Raw genomic sequence first — 23,547 nt, 5'->3', positions numbered from 1 at the left:
TATTTATAAAGTCATTTTATTCTTATCAAGTGCTTATTACCGATATGATTGCAAGGTTAAGGCTTTCTGCATGTATAGATCAATTTGAAGGAACAGGAGCCTGGAGCCTGTTTTTATCAGTAATAAAAATGGATTATGTCCAGTTAGCCAGTCATTAGTGCAAAATCAAAATTATAAAAGTGATCTTGTATCATAATGAAGTGGTTTATTTTGCTATAACAACTGGCTGAATACACATTTTTCTACCTCGTAATTACAATACTCCTTGCCAAATTTATAAGTAAATAGATATGCATTATTTATGAGAAATTATTTTACATAATTTGAAAAGAAGGAGACAGCCGAGTGATGTAGGCAATTATGGGATGACCATAGCAATATGTATTTGACCACAGATGATGGACCAAACAGAATCAAGTAGTCCAGAGAGCGGTCTACAAAACATTGACGTGTCTTTTTAGTTCTTTAAACGATGCAGATTCTTCACAGGTGCAAAAAACTTAGCAACAAGTAATGCCTGCTTTCATCTTGTGTTGTTTTGTAACTATTTCCACCACATCCAGCACCCGTTTTCCCTTAGTCAGTAGAAGTATGGTTTAAAAACATGACAAAAATCCACATTGATTCAAAGCTTAATTAAAAACATCTGGCAGAGACTGCAAGCAGGACTCCAGATGATGCATTTGCAAATGTGTTTGTTTATATTGTTTTGCCTGACAACCCTGCAGCCTTGCAGTAAAATACAAGCAGCAAAATAAAATAAAATATCTGTAGGAGAAATGTCACAACATATCCTATAAATAAATAATATCATAAATGTGTCTCAGTTTAAGCATAAGCACTTAGTAAGCCAAATTTTGCTTGAGGCTTGTACTCCAACCGCACCAAATTATATTTTCTTTTCTCAGTGAGCACAAATTAAATAAGCTTATTAGTTCTTCATTTGATCTTAATCACAAAGACCTTCAGGATCAATAGTAATATTAAAGGAGCTGTATGCAAGAAATGTATTTCAATTAATCATAAATTTTCCCTGAACTATTTAAATTTCCCTGAAATTTTCACTAGACATTAAAGGGTTAGTTCACCCAAAAATGAAAATTCTGTCAGTTTTTACTCACCCTCATGTTGTTAAACCCCGTAAGACCTTCGTTCATCTTCGGTACACAAATTAAGATATTTTTGATGAAATCTGCGAGCTGGATCACTCCTGCATACTAGTCCATAGGCTTCTTGAGGAATTGAAACTTGACGGCCTCAAAAAGTTATTAAAGACATCGTTAAAATAGTCCAATTGACTTCGGTGGCTGAATCGTAACTTTATCAAGCGACGAGAATACATTTTGAGCACAAAAGCAAACAAAAATAATGACTTTATTTCAACTATTCACTTCTTTCTCTGTGGGCCTCTAGTTAGTTAACGTAGTGTGATAGCGTAGAGCTACGTCACACGTAGGCTCACTATTGGCCGACGCGGGTCATTTGTGTGATGCGTGTGACGTACAATAACTATTAAACTAGTAACCTGACTCGAGGCAGAGAGAGAAGTAAATGAATAGTTGAAATAAATTCGTTATTTTTTTTGTTTCTTGCGCACAAAAAGTGTTCTCGTCATTTGATAAACTGAAGACTATTTTAACAATGTCTTTAATAACTTTTCGAGGCCAGCAAGTTTCAATTCTTCAAGAAGCCTATGAACTAGTATGCAGGAGTAATACAGCTCTCAGATTTAATAAAAAATATCTTAATTTGTGTTCCGAAGATGAACGAAGGTCTTATGGGGTTGGAACAACATGAGGGTGAGGAAATACTGACAGAATTTTCATTTTTGGGTGAACTAACCTTTTATGAAATCATGTTCATTTCAAATACTTATATCACTGTCAACAGTAGTCCGAAGTTGCAGCCCTTGACTGATGTTGATGTTGTCAAGTTGTGTTTTGTTCTGATGCATCACCATCCACTGATCTACCAATCACAGAGTCAGTAATGTTGTGGCATTTGGGTTGCCAGCTTTGCACTAGTTACCACAGCTGCAGATACAAACGTGTCGAAATCGGATAAAAAAAATAATAACGTTGCGAAGCCCCCAAAAACTCAATGTGAATCCAAAATACTTTGTTACAAAGTCTGAAATAAATAATTAAAAAAAAAAAAAAAAAACTAAAAACTCACTGTGTAGGACTAGTCACTTGCCATTGGGAGCTTCTTGTAGCAGCCGACATTCCTGCTGGAACCTACAGCATATCTGGCAACCTCGAGTCGTGGGGGAAGGGGGGGATACACCCTAAAGTGATTAGGGTGAAAGTGATTGCAGTACCAGTTTTGGCCACAATCTTGCACACAGCTCCTTTAAGGTGTAATGCACACTTAGATTCTGGACACTCCCACAAGCCAGATTTTCACACATGCACAATTGGAGAAGAGTGATTGCCGTTGAGGAGGCATGTGGAGGATCTCCTTCAGACAAGCACACTCGTGCATGGAGAGAGCCAGAATGACTTTCCTTTGAGGGACTAAAGTATCATTTACTGTACCTTTTATTTCTGTAGTCAAGAGTTTCATTTAGAAAAAAAAAATCCATCTTCTGTCAACTAATGATCGAGAACAACAACTCTCAGCATCTCACAAGCCCACTGCATGTGAGAAGGTCCAGAGAGGGTTGCTGTGCATGAATCTAAATGAGAATCTGTAGCCTGTAGCTAATGTTTCAACAAAGCAGAGGAATTATGCTCATTCCAGGCCCTTGTCTTTACACATTACCCTCTGTAACAAGAGGTATTTGCCAAGAATCCTACCCAATTAAGATGAATAATTCTAGGAGAGCTGTTAAGAGTCCAGCACGGTAACAATCGAGACCGTCTTCTGCCGTGGACGAACACTCCATCAAACACTGCTCTTGTCTAAATTTCCATTATTGTCATTCAAGCCCACTGAGACAGAACCATTAAAAGGGCTCCATTAGTGAGTGTGCACTTTTGCCAGAGTATGTGCATGTGGAATTGTAGGATTAGTCATAGACGCTGATGATTAATGCCCAGTAGAGCTGGAATGTAATGAGCCATTAAGTCTGTTTCAGTGTCAGAGGGTTGAAGGAAATGTACTACCGCTTTCTAGGCTCAGATCACAAGCCTGTACAAGGTGTGCATGCATGTGTGTGTGTGTGTGCTGTGTTTGTTCACACGTGTGTACTCTGATTGCACGGTAAATGGGCTTTTAACAGTTAATAGCCAATAATTACTGGTGGAAAGCAAACCCGTTGAACTGCAGGTTTGGCTTTGTGGTGTCATCACATCTAAAACTGCTACATAGTTCATTGGATCATTTAGTTGAATGTAAACCTATATCATGCTAGGTTTTAGCGTGAGGATTAGCATAAAGCAAATCAGTGGCTTTTAACACCTGCAGTAATGGTAAAATGAGCATTGGTAATGATTGTTTAATCGGCTATACAAGTTACTGATGCTAATGTTGACAGCAGTAGTGCAATGAATCTAAGTGGCCAACTATTTGAGAAAGGTGTTATGGCACTTCACTTAGGAAGAATATGTTTCACTACCATGCAAATAAAATGTGTTTGTTTCACTGTAAAACCATCACAAATCAATATAAAAACTTGCACAGTTGTTTTGCTATCTTAATTTTTATCTGTTAGCTTGATTTTTGGTTGATTACTTTCATTCAGTGGCAATATTACCTTCAGTTTTTTTTTGACAAGTAGCTCCTTATTATTTACAGTGACAATGTAATCATGATTATTCATGATTACATTGTCACGGTTTTCTATTGTGATATATTTTAAAATGTAATATGTCTGTGATGCAAAGCATAATTTTCAGCATTTGAGATTTTCAGCATCTTTACTCCTGTCTTCAGTGTCACATGATCCTTCAGAAATCATTCTAATGCCTATTTGATGCTCAAGAAACATTTCTTATTACTAATAACTTAATATTTTTGTGGAAACCGTAATCTTTGCTGAATAGACCAACAGCATTTATTTGAAATATACTTTTGTAACATTGTTTCTACTCTCAATTTTGATCAATTTAATGCGTCCTCGCTGAATGACAGTATAAATATCAAAACTGGGATTAAAATTTTGAATAAATGACACATAAAACAAGCAATGTGACGACGAATGTCACTCAATCTGTCAGTGAAACTGTGTGTAGTGCACAATAAATCTTTTATTTGCACGGTTTGTCTTGTTGATTTACAGTATATTGGGAAATATTTCGCATGTTTTTATGTCGCAACAGCTGTAATCGTAATCATTTGTCTGATTTATTGTATTACCCGAGTAGTAACAATCTGTAGAAGGATGAGACTGAAGTGTATTTAGGTCTGTAACTGTGGTCTCTGGATGGAAACCATGGTTACTGTGGTAATTTTAGCAAGGCTTGTATGGAGATTGTCACAGGTAAGCTCTATGTTTTCTGTTAACGTAGCAGTTCAGACAGCTTTTTTCTGTCAGATGTGTTCTGCTCAGCAGAAGAGAGTGTCTGTGGAGTCGGGAAAGAGGACACGCATCACAGAACGCATCATATGCTGTCATCCCCCAAGCCGCAATGTCAGGCCTTCTTGTGAGTTACAGGAGCTGCATTCCCATTCAGGACAGAATCTGAGATATCATTTACTGATGTTAGCTGAGATATTTAAATTGGTTAATTGTTGGCAGGCATGGAGACACCCAGATCTGGTTTGTTGGCATAGTGAAGCTGTAAAGAAACCCTCTCAGGGTTTCGTTTATTTTTAGGGTTTCCAATGGGTTCGACTGAAATCTGAATAAGCCAAGAGAAGGCTGCTCAAGTGCTAATTATAAGGACATTAGGTCAGTGTACTCTATATCAGGAAAATGACTGTTTTGTTAAATGTGGTCACAGAGAGTGAGAGAGAGAAATGGAAGATGATGAAAAGGGCTGTAGTTTAAAGTCCACCTGTTGTCAAGGACCGCATAGACATATTTAAGGTTCATTAAAACCTTGATTTACACCACAGGGGGACTTTGAGATATGAGAGATGCACTCTTCAACAGCTTACAACTAAGGTGGACAGTATATGTCCGATTTGTGAACTAACTGTTCTTTCGGAAAAACGTGCTACTACCTACATTTTTCCAAAACTCAAAAAACTTGCCTATACATCCAATTCACTTCCAGTTGAGTTCCAGCTCAAATTAATAAATTCTTATTTTAGAGTGATTCCTTGCACAATACTATATTAAACCTGAAAACACATATACCATAGTGTATGGTACAGCTTTGCATTTGCAAGTCCCGTGAAATACATCACAACACTCTATAAGTGCTTAAAGACTTTCAGAATCATGTTGAGCCTGGGTTGTTCTTTTGAATCAGATATTTTCAACTGAATCAAATGAACCGGTTCACCACACCATTTGAACAATTTGTTCACAAGTCAGACTGAAATCAGTCAGGTTCTCGAATCAGCACCAGCTATCTTTCCATCCACACGTTTTTAATTAAGTGATATAGAATGAAAAATGCCTTATGGAAACTTCTATTCAAATTCGATTGAATTTCATGAATATCGACTCAAATGAAATACGATCAGTCTCATTGGATTTTATCTTGATCGATACACGGCTTATGCGATACAAGTTGATGGAAACGTTATTTGTCGAATAAATAATGAATTGCGATTAAGTTTCAGGTCATTTTATGGTTGCAACACGCCACAAAACATTGAAGAAGTTTACTTCCGTTCAGTATTTCCGCTCTGTTTGCGTGCACATGGCGGGTGTCAACCAAAAAAATGCTTCAACCAAATGGATTCTGTGAGGTGTCTCTGAACCGCCATCTCCCAGAACTGTTTGGAGCGCTGTCGTTCCCAGACCACAGGCCGCCTCCGTTGTCGTCAGGCATTTACGTGCATCTGCATCTTCATAGCGTTGTTGTTTTCTTTATTATAGCTTGTTATTACATGGCTTGGTTGAATTCTAATGTAGAATGCGTTTTGTTATTTCTTGATGAAAAACAGAGCGTTGCCATGGACGCAGTTCAGAGACGGAATGGACTATTTTCTTTAGCGGAAGCAATACAATCGTTTTTATATCATTTTGTGTCAAAATATTGATTTATTTGGTAGGTAGCCATGTTATAAGCGGGATAATGTATAGTGAGGCGGTTGTTATAGGCTAACAACCGCACCGTTGTACATTATCCCTTACTGTTACGTAAAGACTTCGGAAGCAATAGCAAGTAACAATGTTTATTAGACACTCAGTACACTGTCCACAGACAAGCAGAATGAAACTCAGTACTCAGTCCAGGGACGAACAGTAACTCCTTCCACGGTCACAGACCAGCAGGGTAGTGACGCAGGGACTCGATGGTCAGATGGATAAGTGCAGGTGAAGCGGGGTGACGATCGACAGACAATCCAGAACATCCACGGGAAAACAGACGGGAACAATGAAGGATACTGGAACGCAGGGGGATCTGACACCGGACATCACAAACAACGATCTGACAATGGAGATGAGAAATGGGTGAGATTAAATAGACCGGGGTGATAGACTGCAGCTGGTGGTGAGTGATGAATGAGTGAGCTCTGATGAGCGGCCACGCCCCTCTAATAATCACACACACACATACAACAACAGAAACACGAGACCTGAAGAAGACATAGGATTTACCAACCGTGACACTTACATATGTCGCTATCTGTTGGCACATAAGCACTATTAGGCTACAACTTGTGCAATATTGATAATTTGTTGGTAGATTGCATGATCCATTTTGTCTTGCAAAATTTTGTTCGCAAGTGTTTGCTTGACTGTTGTGCGATTCAGTGCAAAAATGAATGGAATTCAATTTGATCGCAAAACAGCATGTATCGTCATTACGCACAGGTTTTTATTCGCTTTAAAGCCTTTGGATGGAAACACACTTTCACCAGCTTTATTCGCATACGTTTTTTCACCGAACTACAGATAATTCGATTGATAAGTGGATGGAAACTTGGCTACAGATAGTCCCCCAGAACACCTTGAGAAGACATTTTCAATGTGGTCTTAACACTAGCAATTGAGAACTAACTCTATATTGTTGGATACACAATCATTGGTCATTGTCTTGGGGGTATTCATCTCTGAAAATAAGGCTCCATGCTCAATTGGCTGGTTTCAGAATAGTCCCAGTGCTCTGGTAGTCTTTCAGGCCCTTGAGCGGGCAAAAGTAGAACGCCAGCGACAGCTGTCGGAAACCCATCACAGAGCTCTGCTTTTGATGTGTGTGGGTGTATTCCTTGCAAAACCAGTTAGCTGCCACAGTTAACAAGATTGAGAAAGGCCTGCAGAATAAAAAGAAGAAAGGGAACTTTGAGAGAAAAAGAGACGGAGCACAAAGCCCTTGCATCCCTCAGCAGTTCTAATCGGTAACACGGCCGAGAGTAGTCATTTGTGGTGAGTTTGAGTGCAAATGCATCATCCTTTTGTGCACAAAATGCACACATCTGAAAATCACAGCATGGAAAGAAAGCACATTCCAATTTTGAAATAGTGTGTTTGGCATCGTATGAACCTTGCAACCACATCTGGTAACATTATTCTTGGAAGACAGGTCATTATCCACCAAAGGCAGGATAGAAAACATATTTAGAGCGAGGAAAAGAAACAAAATAAAAAACAATAATTGGAGTGACCAGTTGGACTGTTACTCTAAATGTCTGGGAATGTAGGACACAATCTTATAGGGTACAGCTCTTTCAAATCTCACAGTTCGAATCCTCTGCTACTGAATCTTCAGTCACACGGCAAAAGAAATTGTTTTGAATGTGAGTTTGCTGACTGTATTGATTGTGCTGGAAAAAGGCTGCATACTGTAAAATACTGCTGACAAGAATTGTTTTATTATTGAGTTGTCCTTGCAGGCTGTGGCGCAAAACAACATACAACGCAACCAGTGCAATCGAATTCAAAAACAACTGAATCTCATGAACTGGTTCTTTGTAGTGAATCAAAAACAGACTGTTTGTTCTGTTTGTTTTGGATTTGATTAAAAGGACCGGTTCTTATGAGAAACAGTAGTTCAGGAATCAAACTAATCTGCTTGTGCTGTATAATCCTATTTTATGGGCTGACATAGACTTCCATATTGAACCTTTGATGACTGAATAATAGTGCAAATAACCTTTATTCCACAAGGTAGCAATGTCTAAAGGCCAATTTATACTCCTGCGTCGAGGGAACGCCGTAGCGCCTACGCACGTAGGCGACGCCGTCGTGAGCATTTAGACCTGATTGCTCTGCATTACTGCTCCTAAACGCTAGTTGGCGGTGGAAGGTTTCAATGGCGACTGAAAGAGTGGATCATGTTGGAGTTGGAGCTTATTGAGGAGGAAAAACAGTTCATTTTTGTGAAATTACTAAAACTAAAAGGCATAAACGAGAGAAGACGTTGGAGGAGATGGTAGGAAATGCGTAGGAGGAAATGCGATGCTACCAAGCCGACCAATCGTTGCAACGTGTAGTTACATTTTTGAGGAGGTGCGCGTTAGGCTATGGCGAAGGGTACACGGTATGGTATGCATCTGTGCGTAAGCTACGGTGTACCTACTGCGCGCACCCCAAGCAGAAGAATAAATTGGCCTTAATACACAACGATAAAGTGACGTTTTTTACCGCAGGCAGAAAACAAAAGTATAGGAATTATTATCAGCAGAACTTGAAATGGCTCCGTGATTTACTGCAGAGCAAGTACTGAATGCAATCAAATATTAGTCTCGCTGTCACTGCAGTGGATTTGGTGAAGAAGCTGTCAGCAATCCAAATATTGATTTTGAAGATGTTGAGAATTCTAGTTTTGAGGATATGTTTGATATCGAGAATATGAGCCAGATGCTGAATGTACTGGGAAATCTGGGATCTCTGACATGGACAGTGATGATGGTATAAATCATGTGCTCAAACTGAACCCTCGAAATTGTAACAAAATACGCTTTATTTTATTCTTCTGTAATTGTTACTCTAATATCAGGAGAGTTTTATATTATCGTGACACCATCCATCCATGTTAGAAATGAGATCCAGGTCGCTAAACACCTAAATATGTAATAATGATTGGTGAAACATTCATGCATTTAAGGGTTAAAATAATTCGTTGCTTCTTATGGATGTGATTGGTGCTTTGCACAGATGCATTATAGCCACCTTTCTTTGTCTTTCGCTTTCTTTCTTTTCATGGTAACCAAAGTGTCCCTCCCACACACACACGCACACACTGCAGTATAGGATCCCTGAACCCACATGCCGTGTGGTTTGAATTTCTCTGAGACTCAGTGAGAGAGATAAGAAAGAGAGAGAAAGAAAGGGAGGCGTCGGGCCCACTGATTCCATTCTCTTGGTTGAGGAGTTTCCATTTGCACACGCAGCCATTTCCAATGACCAAGGACAACTTTCCTCTTTCATGTTTTAATTTGCGCTGCATTAAACCATCAGTGTTCGTCAAGGCTCACGGCTTTCACAGGCTCGCTCTGATTGAAGGAACCCTACGATATCCACCGCATGCAACCTGCCTTGTGGAGCCGAGCTTTGAGGTTTTGCGCCCGTCTGTTTCGTCTGTACAATTTTGCCCAGTCAGGAGTTAAATCAAGATGACAAGGGTAAGAAATCTCAGGCCTGTGTCTCTGTGGGTCAGAGTTTGCCTAAGGTGCAGTCAGTGGTGGCTGTGGGAACAGGGAGGAGCACTGGCTGCACAATCCTCACCGCAGCAGAGCAGACAGGGGCAGCCCTGGCTTCAGCGGGGATGGAAAGAGCAGTGTTGGCTGCCACTAGAGCTCTGTAGGAATTGTTTAGTCATGCGCCGATCATTCCGCAAGCAGAAGTTGTTAAATAGCTCAGTGTGTTGTGGAAAAGACTACTAGCAGAGACTGAAAGTAGAGATTGTGTAGTTTCAAAAGCAGTTTAAATCTGCCTGATTCAGAGCTTAAGCATCCTCTTTTCTGTATGTCTTTTCATGCTGTGCTTAACCTTGGTTGTTTAGCTTTTTAAACCCCAGGCTAAATGCACTTTAACCCTGAGCAATGCAACATTTGTGCTTGCAATTGCAGGGGGGAGAAGCTTCTGAAATTGTGTGCCACAAAGTATTGTGGCTTTTTAGACAAGGTTGCATGAGTCTACCATGTTTGGGTTTTTTTGACAGTGGTACAGCATAAAAAAAATGCCTGCATGTATTTTTGGTCCAGTATCAAGGAATTTCTTGGAAGTACTTTGGAGTACCACGTTAATACTATGGTACTTGATGAAATGAAAGTGTCAACATAATATAATGTGTCATTTTATTATATAATAAAATAATTTATTATATTTTGTACTATGAATATATAACATTATATATATATATGTTAAACTGTGACAACACATCGTAAACTGTCGTGAATAAGATACCACAGCTCTTTTTTGTATATTTATTGAACCATGTGATATTTTTAGCCTATGGTATTCTACTTTGTGTTATTAAAGCAGGTCATGTGCCAATGGCAAGCTGAATTCATCTCAAGTCTCTAAAGTTACTTTTACCCCAGGGTTTAGCATGGCACGGGGTAGCAATTTCATGCCGATCTCTCTCTTTCAATTCTTTCTAAATGGACGGATTTGTCTTGGCTGGTACTGTATATGTTCAGAGATCATGCAATATTGAAAATAAAATTCCTTGAGAGGATCTCTGCTTTATGCTGAGGTTTGCTCCTGACTCGTCATATTCAATCTGCACCTATTCAAATCAGTTGCAGGGCAGAATGCTAATTTGAGGTTAGTGATATTCACTTGGCAGCCAGAAGGCAGCCGATCCGACGAGAATCCCCACTCCCGGTCTGATGAGATTAAACGCATCATTGTGAGGAGCGATTGTCGAAGGTTTCTGATACAGGACCTGAGGTACGGGGGCAGGACAGGTTTGTTTACACACAATTGATCCAGAATCCAGAGACACTTAAGTCCCTAATCACACATCCACCGGTTGAGCTGCTTTGATGGGTGAAATAAGGGGAAAGGAAAGGGAAAAAGAGCTCAAGGTAATCTTTGTGACTGGTTGTCTGAAGATCACATGCACCAGCATCTCTCTGTGTGCCTCCTACAAAAGAACCGATAGCAGAGACCCCACTGTTTTGACAGCTAAATCACCTTCTCCAGCTAATCTGTGTATACGCATAAGATCATTGTCTAAAGTGTGAACGTGTACCTGCTTACGTGGGGGTGTATGTTAAATGAGAGAGTGTGAATAGTGCGACAGCAGCTGATCTCCACACTGGTCGTGTGGGAGGATTTGGGGCTTTGTTTTTGTGTGTGGTTGTGCACTTGCTTTCTGTAGGTGGCATCTTTGAGGAGGTGGCCACAGTGAGATTGTTGAGCTTTGAAGCCAGGATGCAAAATTACCTTGAGAAAACGGGAACCCTTTAAAATAGGTTTTTGTTGATTAACATTAGTTAATGCTTAGGTGTCATGAACTATCAATAAACAACCATTTTTACTGGACTGATTAATATTAATTAAATTTATATAATTAATTAAATTAATACCATTGCTGATTGTTAATGTAGGCTATGTTAGTTCATTAAAACATATTACAGTGCCCTTATTATGCTTTTGCGAATATTACATTTCATGCAGTGTAATATAGCTGTTTGTGAATGTAAAAGGTCTAAAAAGTTTTAAAGATCAAAATGCACAACAATTATACTTTTTGTCTCCTAAAAGAAAGATTCGATTCTGAACTGCTGAAAAAATTGTCAGTAATTCAAGTCTCACTTCAGCTACATAAGAAAAGTAACAAATTTGCATAATTGGGGTGGTGATGTTGTAGTGGACCAGACACATGCCTTTGGTGTGAGTGACCTGGGTTCAAATCCTGTCAGACACCAATGTGTCTCCAGAGGCGTGCGACCTCTGACATATATAGTAATTGTAAGTCGCTTTGGATAAAAGCGTCAGCTAAATGAATAAATGTAATGTAAATGCATAATGCCAGCCTATTGGCTGCACATGAACAATGTCTACCTTGACCCTCCTTCTAAAATGAAAATTTAGATATGGTAAATGTAATGTTTCGGATACATGCTGTATACAGTAGACCACTCACAACAGACTGGACTGTCTGACCAATCAAAGCAGAGTAGGCTCTCGGAAAAAGGGTTTAGAGAAACCAAAATGTTAGATGCACAAATCACGACAGTCACTTACAAGCTGCTTCCAAAAGATCAGAGAACTGTGTACAATGTAAACACAAACACTTCCATCGGTATTCAATTTCGATTTCATTGGCTTGTGTCACTTATAGCAGATAAAACAACTTCAGATTTGAAATTTATTCCATTTCTAGCTCATTTTATTTTCTCTCCAAAGCGTAATTTTACTCACTTTTAAAGAGTGTTCAATGTGGACAAGGCTTGGATGCATTGTATTGCACTGCTGCGGTCATCTGGATGGCATAAGTTGACCCCGCTATGTCTGTCTGTCTCTTTCTGCACAGGGTGTGAGCGGTATGTCCGTGGATGAGAAGTCTGAAGCTCCCATGTACGTGTATGAGTCGACAGTGCACTGTACCAACATCCTGCTGGGTCTGAATGAGCAGCGGAAGCAGGGCCTGCTCTGTGATGTGACCGTGCTGGTGGAGGGCAAGGAGTTCCGCGCGCACAGGGCTGTCCTAGCGGCCTGCAGCGAGTACTTCCTACAGGGGTTCGTCACCCAAAGTGACAATGAACTGGTTCTCAGCATGCCAGAGGAGGTATGAATAAACACATTCACAGATTGTGTTAATATTAAAACAGATAAATTTTTATTGACCCAGAATATATTAAATTCAGCAAAAGTAACAGTTAAGACATTTATGTTACAAAAATTTATATTCGAAACACATTTATTTAATTGTATTTATATTTCACAATGAAATAACTACAAAAAAATCTTACTGACCCCAAATTTTAGAACGGTAGTATGTTCACAAGTTATCTTTTAAAAGTCTGATAGAAAATGTATTGCTAGGAAAACAAAATCGTGGCATGGTCTTCCATGCATCAGCTTTTTTAATGAATAAGGTATAAAAATGGCTATACTAGCTTTATACTTTACATAAAAGCATGACTATAATTACCACTCATCACTTGTCTAACTACCATATGGCAGCAGCCATTATTTTCCCCATCTTTATGAGCAATGGCCATGTCACTCCAACACGCACTCATGCACCTACTGTACATGAGCAGTAGTTTGTCTTCTCCCACAGCCCAAAGTGCACATTTAATGAACTAGCATCTATTGCATTAGCCTTCCATCTCCACTCTCTTATTCATGGATCCAAAATCAAGATGCAAAGTTTCTCGAAAGCAGAGCATTTGCATAACAAATGGGTGCATTTATTATGGTTTCTGTTATAGCACAGTAAGAACATAATGTGATTTTAATGGGATGTACTTGATCCATATCCTCCTTTTTAGCCTGTCAAGTACCTATTTAGTGTTTCGATGACATGTGCATGCATTTAAAGTCCGTAACAACTGTTTTAAGAAAGATTTTTTAGCCACAAAGGTGCTTAAGAATAGAATAAAAATGTTTAATTGAGGCTGAGTTTTGGAAGAAGCTAAAGCTTGCTTAAGCTAGCAAGCAGCTTGAAAACAATTCATGTAGCTTTTGGTATACAAAGCAAATTTGTTTTAGATTTTATTCTCTAATACTGATAATAAGACTTAGTTTAGACACTAATTTCAGCATTATTTTAGTTAGCAAACCATGTGTTTCATTGGCATCCAACAGTCTCTGTCCTGACTGATGGCTTTCCTGCTGATTTAGCACATTGCTGGAGAAGAGAAAGAAATATCATAGAGTCCAACAGTCCAGTTCCTGAAGTAAAAATTCCATTCATTTTGAACTATAACTTGTTGAAGCCACTAGTCCACATTATTTGTTATTTAAGTAAGTTTTTTTTTTTTTTAATGTTTAACATAGCAAATTCCTGGTAAAAAAAAAAAAGAAACTAAAAAAAAAAAAAAAATATATATATATATATATATATATATATATATATATTTCACTTACATGTAAATGGCAATGATAATTACCTATTAATTGCTATTTAAGTGAATTTACTGAACTTAAATATACAAGTTTGATAATCATCATTAAAGAAGAAAATTTCAAATGGCATTTAGAGGCTTTTGCATCTGAACTCTTCATATAAATATATATTGTGTGTATATATATATATATATATAGAGAGAGAGAGAGAGAGAGTAGCCTTTGTTCTGTGATTGAGAAATGTTTAGAATTGGGAAGGAACATGTTAACAGGTTTTTCCTGTGCAGAAATATAGAGTTTAATATGATTTAATGGCGTTCTAGAGACTTCCAGCTAATTGGGATACTTCTTTCATTCATATCTTGCCTCCTCCATCAATTATTCATCAGTCTCTCACTCTCATATATGGTGCGAATGTGAACTAGGAAGGAATTGCATCTTTCAAAGGTTTAAAAAAAATAGAGTCTGAGGATTTAATAGAGTGCTTATCTTCACTTCAGATGTGACAGAAAATGTGTTACTGTCTCTACTGTTAATACTGGTAAATGCCATGCATACTCCAGATAAGATCAAGCATTTGTTTTAAGGCTTTTTTCAATAGCACAGGAAATCAAGGAGCATTTCATATTTTGTAACCGGTTTCTTTTAGTTGCAGAGACATCTGTATTTTTTTATATAATAATGGATGATTTGTTTTGTCATGTTGATTCAAAGTATCCAGCTCTTGAAAGACTCAGGCGGTACTCATAAATGTGTATAGACTTTGTGCTCGGTGTGTCGCACACATACGCTGCAGCATCCAGTGATTTCAGCACAGCTTTCAGGGTTTGCTGAACATCGCCCCCTACATGTCACATGAGGCAAGTGATGGCAAAGAAAAATGGGGGGTTTAAGCTGTGGTGGTGGGGGTGTGCTGGTGGGGTGGTTGATGAAAAAAATCCACTGCAGATGAAATGTGAAACAAAGAGCACTGCCACCTCCTTCTCTTCCCCTCTGCAACACCCCCCACATCCACCCCACCCCTCCCAGATGACCTTGTTATTGTTGAGTCGTGGGGACCGCATCGGGTTAGTGACATCATCTATGTTAGCCAGAGAATGTTGAGTACAGGGAGAGAGAGAGGGAGAGAGAGAGAGGCCCTTAATCGGCTCTTTGTTGGGAATCAGATCATGAAGAGAGACAGAAAAACAGCTTCAACCCCCTACGGAGATGCAAGAAACCCTGTATTAGACTTCCAGGATTCCAATACGAAGAGATCCACGAAGAAATCACTGTCTGTACTTTCTACCATGTCTTTACACAAAGATATTTTCTTTGAAGCTTTTTAATGCCTATGCATAGGTCATGTGTTTACCGTCTTGGGTGTGATATCAGGTTAATATGGTTATTATGTCAGTGGTTAGTATTTGACTGTCACATTAGAGATTTTGCTTTGATGACAGTCATGGATTCCCTCCAGCCACAGTCATTAGGAGACAAACGGCACGTTAGATCAGTGGTTTTCTACTGGTTTCGCTCTTTTACAGATTTAATATTGGACAACTAATGACAACCCAACACCTTACCAAAATAGTTTTTGAACAAAATTGACATGTGAATTCTATAAAAAAATTATCATAAGGCACAACAATATGCAAAATTGTTAACATGACATAGGTTGAGTAATTTACAAGTCTAACAAATGGAATAAACACTGGGACAAATATTTTCTTAGTATTAATTATTACTAATTGACACATACGATAGAGTTTGATTGCACTGCTTTTGACGTCTACATTAAAAGATAATGGAAGCTTTTTAACCCCTTTTAAGACTTATGCAACCAAATACATTAACACAGTAACAGCAAAAGTTGAACCACTCATAAAATTATTGGGAGAATTTTTGTAGTTTTGGCAGTTGGTTGGTCATTCGTTCGATTGGCTTTATGTAACCCTGGTTCTCCAATTGTATTGCAGATCTGAAATATATTGAAATTTAACTTTGGTAAACAGTTTCAGAGATTTTGGTCTGCACTTGTATTTGTAGTTCAAAATAAAATTAACAACATAAAAATAACTGCCAATGGTTGTTACCAAGATGGCTGCAATCTACCAGTTACATACTGGTCTTATTAACTGGCGCTTTAGCAGTCGAGTGCTGTCAGTTACCTATGAATGGCCATTCGCCACACGATGAAACGTGCGTTAGGTCTTTCTCTGTCAGCTTAGATCTGCCTCAGATGTTCTCTTTTAGTTCGTTCTTCTTCTGTAAATAAGACATCGTTCAGCAAAAACAGTATTAAGTGTGGCTAATTTTCAAGGGAAACTGATTCACTTCTCTGTTCCTCTATTACGGTATATTCCTTAATCATATAATTTGCCGTACCAGTGTAACCTCTGCTGATTCAAGTGATTCTCTTTTCCGTATTATTTTGTGACACCACCCAACCAACAGCTCATGTTTTCATCCCCATCTCTGTCTGCCTCTTGTGACTCATGCATTACTTTCGAGAGTTGTCTTAAAGCGGTCATGTAATAAAACCATCATTGAGCACTCTATGTCTTATTATGCACAGCTCTCTGGAATACTTAGTTCTGGTTGGTTAATTGCATCATCCTTGCTTTTTTTGAGTTAAAAATAATCAAAAATACATATTTGAGAAAATTCATAACCAGTCATCTGCTTGCTTTGCCTATTCAAAGCGGTAAGCTTGTAATAATGTTTTTAATTCCAGTGGTACTGGTGGATTTCCGCGGGAGATTTGAGCATGTCTTTCCGTCGTTACGTCACATCTGTACAAAGGAGTCTCAGCTAGTAGGCTATATTGCGAGTGAGGATGTTGGAGGTGGAGATTTATAGTTTATACAACAAAGTATAATTTTTTTTTTTTTTTTGCGTGATATGAACTTAAAAGCGATTTTTATTTTTAATCAGCATGATTTACTGCAATGTAAGAACAAGAACAAAAGTGGATGTTTGTTACTTGTTCAGATGACATTTTCCAGTGAAAATTATTAAGTTGGTCATACTTCCAAAAAGAATAATCTGTGATTCTGAATGAAACTATCCACACCGGTGCTGTGATTGACAGCCTCACAGTCTCCTCAAACACTGTTTTCATCTGCGCTGTGCCGTGTCAAGGGTGCTGAAGTACAACTCGCATAAAGTTGATAATTCCGCGAATGAAAATAAAAATCAGGCTTGTAATATTTTGATTCACCTCATAGCTGGTTGGATGGGTTCAAGGCTTATAACTCTTTAACTAAGACTTTTTTAAAGCCCTATATGGGAAATGCCTTCCATAACCAAAGAATATCTTGTCGCACTGCAGATTTGCTCACTCCTGTTTCATGCAGACGCTACTGACGACATCATTCCTCGCAAATGACCTCAGAGGACTCCGTATTTACTATTACTGTTATAATGTTGCAGTGTTAGTCTAATGCTCAAAATACTCCGCTTGTCAGAGTGTCTCTACTCCTCGCAGAGGTGTTAAAGCGAATTATTTTGTACATTGTAATGGACTACTTTGTTCTTAGCAGAAGCTTTTAGATAATATTCAGGTAATATTATACTATAAATTAAACTAAAATCAATGTTTTATGTCCACTTACGTATTTATTTGGCGAGTAGCCGAGTAACAAGCGGGATAATGGACAGTCATTAGCCCATCATTAGAGAAAGTCTCCTGTACAACGTCCCTTCTGTTTTCCATTTTGTGTTTTTCACAGAGTATAATTTATTTTAAGCAGTCTTTCAGAGCTTGATTGGACTTGACTATTGATGTATTCCAGTGTGTTTGTAGTGCATAATCGAGTCCCACAGCTGTGTACTGTATAGCTGTATCACTGTGATTCAGCATTGCTTTAGACAGCCGGTGTCGGTCAGTGTCTGTATGTTTATGTATGTCTGTCTCGGCTAGTCTGATTCAGCACTAGTCTGTACAGCGACCTCAAACCACCTCCTGTTATAAAGTTTACAGTCCTTCACATGGAGCCACTTGTGAACAGCAACCACATGAAATTCAGCACCATTGCAACACTCTCAAACCCAAATATACACACACACATTCACTGCAAAATGCACATTCATGAAAACACATAACTAATCACAACCCCTACTCAATTGAATTGCAAAACATCCTCATTCCTCGAAACCTGAAGGGCCTGTTAGGAGGATCGTTCCATTTCGGCTTGGAAAAGAGATTTCCTTCTCTTAAAGGGGTCCTATTATGCTTTTTTTCACTTTTTCAACTTTAGTTAGTGTGCAATGTTGCCATCATTTTAACATATATAGTCGTACATAATTGTAAACGTTAACATATATTCAAATAGAAAGCGTTTTTAAAGGCGGCTATTTACACTAAGTGAAAATAGCGATTGATGCTATTTACACTGTGTAAAGATGAACTAGATTCTATTTACACTAAGAGAAAAATAGCAGCATTTCTTAGCATTCTGCTATTTGCACTAACAGCGGTAGGCTACTGTAAAAATAGCAGTATTTTCTTTGCAACAAGTGTAAATAGTAGTTAGATGATATTTATACTTATAAATAGTTGTAGATTTTGCACCTCGTTGTTGTTGTAGCCTACATTTAAATGGTATGCAATAATCAAATGGAGTATAAATTATTATATTTATTAAAATTATTAAAAGGATGCAGCCTTATTGGGACAATAGAGCCCTAAACCTACCAGTAACCCTAACCTCTAAACACTCGGCAGACACTTTATTTCCATTTTTCGAATAGTTTCTTCATTTTTTTTATTGAAAATTAATAACTTTCTGATCTATATAAATTACATTTCAAGTTGTATAAATTCATGTAAGCTAAATATATTGTGAATGAAAATTAATTAACAGTTAACAATAGTATATTTATTTAATTATTCATTGTAATTGACCTAACCTAAATTAATATAAGTATAAATATGTATTGTTAATTGTTAGTGCATGGTACCTAATGCGTTTTTTAATGAATTTAACCTTTTTCTGAAATGTTGCCACCATTTATTGGTTTACTTTCACATGTTCTTTGTATTTTTGTGGATATGAACTTCGGTGTTAAATTTCTGTGCTACTAGCATCACAATACTAATTTTACTGTTTCCAAACAGGTTTCTTAAACACACCCCTGGTTATTAGTTGGAGCAGCACATCATATACAGAAAATGTCACATTTGAGAAAAAGGCTAAATGTTTAACCGGTGTTATGGTTAATTAGTGATATACACAAACATAGTGAGAGGCTTTCGAGCAGGTTAGGACCTGGCTGGGATGGTCGAGGAGTAATCCTAAGGGATAGAGCAGGTCAGAGAGGAAATAATAGACTACATAATGCCTTCACGAGACTATCACACATTTGCAGCCCATCATGCAGATGGAGGGAGATCTGGGGGGAAAGCCAAAAAGAGAGGAAGTCCGTCTGTTAAACGGAGATCTCCGTAAGAAGAGAAATAACTCGAGAACAGGGAAACGAGTAAAAGAGACTTAAAGGCCAAAAGCGATGTCTAGCTTTTAGGACAGAGGGGTCATGTCCTTTTCTCTGTCTGGTTGTGTATCGTAAACCTCATTTTGAGAGGATTATCCAGTAGAGTATCTGATTTAATCCATCGCGCTATAGGGAGGGCTAACTCTAAATCTGTCAAGTGTTTACCGTCTGCTTGTGACTTTGTGTGTGTGTGTGTGTGTGTGTACATGTCTGAGATGTTTTACAGTGGACACCTAATGAATTTGGGCACCTTAGACACACATAAAATCTGAAAACAAAAGTTGCAGAATTAACTTTTACTTAACAATTATTTTTAGCCAACTGAAATGGTGTGTGTGTGTGTGTTTGTTTGTTTGTTTGTTTACTTTATGGGGACCAGAAGGATAGTAAGGCCAGAATGTTTGATCTTGGCATGTTTTTTTATTTTAATTTTTGTTTTGTGATCCCCATGAGGAAAACGGCTTATAAATCAAACTAAATTGTTTTGTTGTTTTTTTGAAAATGTAAAATTACAGAAAGTTTTCTGTGAAGGTTGTGTTAGGGGTAGGGTTAGAGTTAAGAGATACAGCTTGTGTATAGTATAAAAATCATTATCTCTATGGAAGTTCCCTTACAACTTTTTTTCCTCAAAATTAATGAAAATGTTCCTTAAAATATATATATATATATATATATGATAAACTATAATAATAACTATAATAATAACAGTAATAAAACATTACGCCAATTTTTTTCTTTTTAAGAATTGTATTATATTACTGAGGTTGTTTTTCTTCATTATGATGAGGAAAGTCACATGACCCTGACATTTTGTATTTTATGCCTCAAAAAAGTAAAACATGCTCATCATAAAAGAGGAGAATTAACATCACATCAATGTAATAATTATACCCAAAAAACAAAAACAAAAAAAAAAAAAAAACATTTTTCGGTCATTGAGCCTTACAATATCCTTTCATGATTTTTTTGGACATTTCCTTATTTTTTATGCAGCATTACAATTCTAAAATGATGTACTGCCACCTTGTTATATTTGAAGGTCCGTGTTTCAAAGCCTACTGAACTGCCTTCCTCAATTTAGTGTTCGAACGTTCAAATTGGCAATAATGATGGCTAAAAATGCTGTCTCATTAGGTTCTAAAGCACAGTCAATAAATGCCCTTACCGTATCCCCGCATATTCCAGTTCAGCATTAGCCGTGACTTTGTGCTACACCGCGGCTCATTTGATTGTGTCTGCATGTGGAGTTTAATGTCAGGTTAGTCAGCAGATTTCATATCGCAGGCGCCCTCGTCTTCAGTAGAGGTTTTATATTTTTTCAGCACCCTGTAAAGCATTCGCCACATTGTCATGCGGATCTTTGCCTCATTAACATTCATGACATGCAGGAATTTGGCGGAGCAAATTTACATAAATTAGCCGTCTCTGCTACTGAGAGGGGAAAGGCAGAATATCAAAGAGAGAGGGAATGAATGAACGAGAGGGCAGGTGTGAGGGGTTTATAGCATTCTGCGACCTTTTCATTGAAGGAAAGGCTTGGCACAATTCCCGAATAGTCGGGAGTTGTCAGGATGTATGATATACAATTGATGTAATTTCCTGCTTTGTAACAATATGACCCTTTTGTGGCTCAGTGAGGGAGAATAGTCTGTAGTCTGAATTAGCATAAATGTCCCAGATCTGTCGTGAAGATAAATTTGCTCCTTTTTCTGTTTTTCACATAATAAATGTTGTTAACAGGTCCAGTGGCTCATATGTCAAAGTCAGTCCCTTAATGAGCTGCAATTGTGCTTTATTTTTCCTCTTCTGTGAGCACATTTTATCTTCTCTTTTGTTGTTTGTATTCGTAGTGCTACGCTGTTAAAGTGATAGTTCACCCAATCATTTACTCAACCTCGTGTCAGAATTGTGAACAAAATAATTTTTATTGAATCGGTTGTTTCAATTCACAAACCTTTCTGAATGGTTTGTTCATGAATGATAAATCAACTCACTGACTCGATGGTCCAGTCACAACGGTTAACAGCTTGTCAGTGAATAAACCTTTTTTATTTATTATTTTTTTTTATTATTTTAATGGTGACATGAGGGCGAGTAAATAATGAATTTTTCATTATTTCATTATAATGAAATTTTTATTTTATTCTTTATATTTTTTTATTATTTTATTATACCTGTAAGCCTTTGTCTGAGACCATATTACCCATCCCATATTACCCATCTCATTTTAATTCTAACCCCTCCACCTTTTTATTACTTTTTCACATTCTCTTACTCCCTTTCCATCCATTTTGCCTTTCTTTTTTTCATAGCCCTCATCTCTCTCTCCATCAGACTGATGGTGTGTGTCGTAGAAACACTTGTAGAAGCAGTCACAGATGGTGCAGCCGATGCTGCTGATGTCAGCTGAAAAACACATTTCAGCACTTTTTCCCCCAGCAGAGAGAGCTGTTTGTCAGCCGTAGCCTCTCCATACCTTCACACCCCCAACATCACTGTGTCTCTCCACCTTCGATCACAGCCTGAAATGGCCAATCGGATCTGAGCCCATTAGAGAGCACTACAGCTGCATAGCTTGAATATACAAATGCAGGTATTTTCCGCTGTTTGATGTTGATCAATATATTTTCTAATGTATTTTTTTAGCTAAGGACATTTTTAATGTAACTAAAACCGCAAATCTGCATAAATTAACACTGAAGAATACTGAATCAGTTTCAGTTAAATGCTCCAATATAACAACAGCAATATTCAGCTACATTTTTACTGAAACATTTTAATATGAAAATTCCTATGTAGAATAACGCTAATTTAAATGATTAATATAAACAGTTAATTTAAATTGACGATTTGAACTGATTCTTGGATATGAATCGAACTCTAATACTGAAAGTTAAATCAGAGACGTAAATAAAACATTGAAAATAACGGAAAAAAGAATTGCATCAAAATCATCCGTAATTTTCACAATGTTTAATTGTTTATCTCCAGCTAGATTATCCAAATATATTGTGAATATTCATTAATTTAAGGATCTTGATTGAATTAAATCTTTCTTTCTGGTTCCTCTTTCTTTCTCTCCTAAGTGGACACATTTCTATTACACTACTATTAAAGAGCCATGATCATTCGATTCACACACATGCACACTCTACATGCCATCCTCCCCCACACCCATAGACACTGTACACACATATAATGCACACACTAGCACACACCATCCCCCACAAAGATTACGAGTCAGCAGCTTCCTCTCAGCAGTGACTGATTGGCGCTGTTGTGTTGCCAGCGGGCAGATGAGCCCCTCTCTCTCTCTCTCTCTCTCTCTCTCTCTCTCTCTCTCTCTCTCTCTCTCTGTGTGTGTGTGTACTATAATGCGTCTACTGGACACAGACAGCCCCGGATGACTCAGAGTCAGTAGTCATCAGTTTTGATTGTGTGCATATTTTGTGAATGCTATAGAATCCTTTGTTTGTGTATGATTGGATGAGTATCTCTGAAGAAGATGGAAAATAAATGTGATCTATCCATTCTTATCCTTTCTTAAGATTTGATATGTTCTTCATTCTGCTCTATGTAGAATGGAAGTCTAAACATTTGAAGATTGTCATATATCAGTATACAGATCTCTGGAATTCTTGATTCGGATTAGTCAATCACAGTATTTCATAGTCAAATGTTTTGTATAATGACAACCAGTTTACTGTTTTTGCAACCAGTCTCCTACTGTGCTTGTTTCATGTCTTTTGTATCATTCTGCTGTATCTTTCTTCTCACATAGAACAATATTTTTGACTCAAATCAGTGTTTCATGAGCATTTATTTTAGGGCTGTCAAACGATTAATCGCGATTAATCGCATCCAAAATAAAAGTTTGTGTTTACATAATATATGTGGGTGCACTGTGTATAATTATTTTGTATATATAGAAATATACACACATGCATGTATATTTACGAAAAAATATTATTTAAATGAAAAATATGTATATTTATATATAATATAAATTATATATAGAAATCTATATACAGTATATACTG

General features: G+C 37.7%; 1 protein-coding gene across 4 annotated transcripts in view; it reads left to right on the top strand.

Moving 5' to 3' along the window:
• Positions 1–23,547, top strand: part of bach2b (BACH transcriptional regulator 2b) — a 98,633-nt gene that overhangs the window by 54,253 nt on the left and 20,833 nt on the right. For 3 of the 4 annotated variants that reach the window (XM_039692184.2, XM_039692186.2, XM_089118588.1), the window contains one exon: positions 12,492–12,746. In XM_039692184.2, the coding sequence (XP_039548118.2) occupies positions 12,492–12,746 (255 nt within the window). Of the gene's footprint in view, positions 1–9,366; positions 9,628–12,491; positions 12,747–23,547 lie in introns of those variants that run through there. The other variant, XM_039692185.2, reaches the window with a different exon arrangement.

This window comes from Pimephales promelas, chromosome 13 (assembly GCF_988280905.1).
Source record: "Pimephales promelas chromosome 13, fPimPro1.hap1.1, whole genome shotgun sequence".
NCBI classification, from domain to species: Eukaryota; Metazoa; Chordata; class Actinopteri; order Cypriniformes; family Leuciscidae; genus Pimephales; species Pimephales promelas.
Note: the sequence above shows the minus strand (reverse complement) of the source record. Positions and strands in the feature narration are given on the sequence as shown.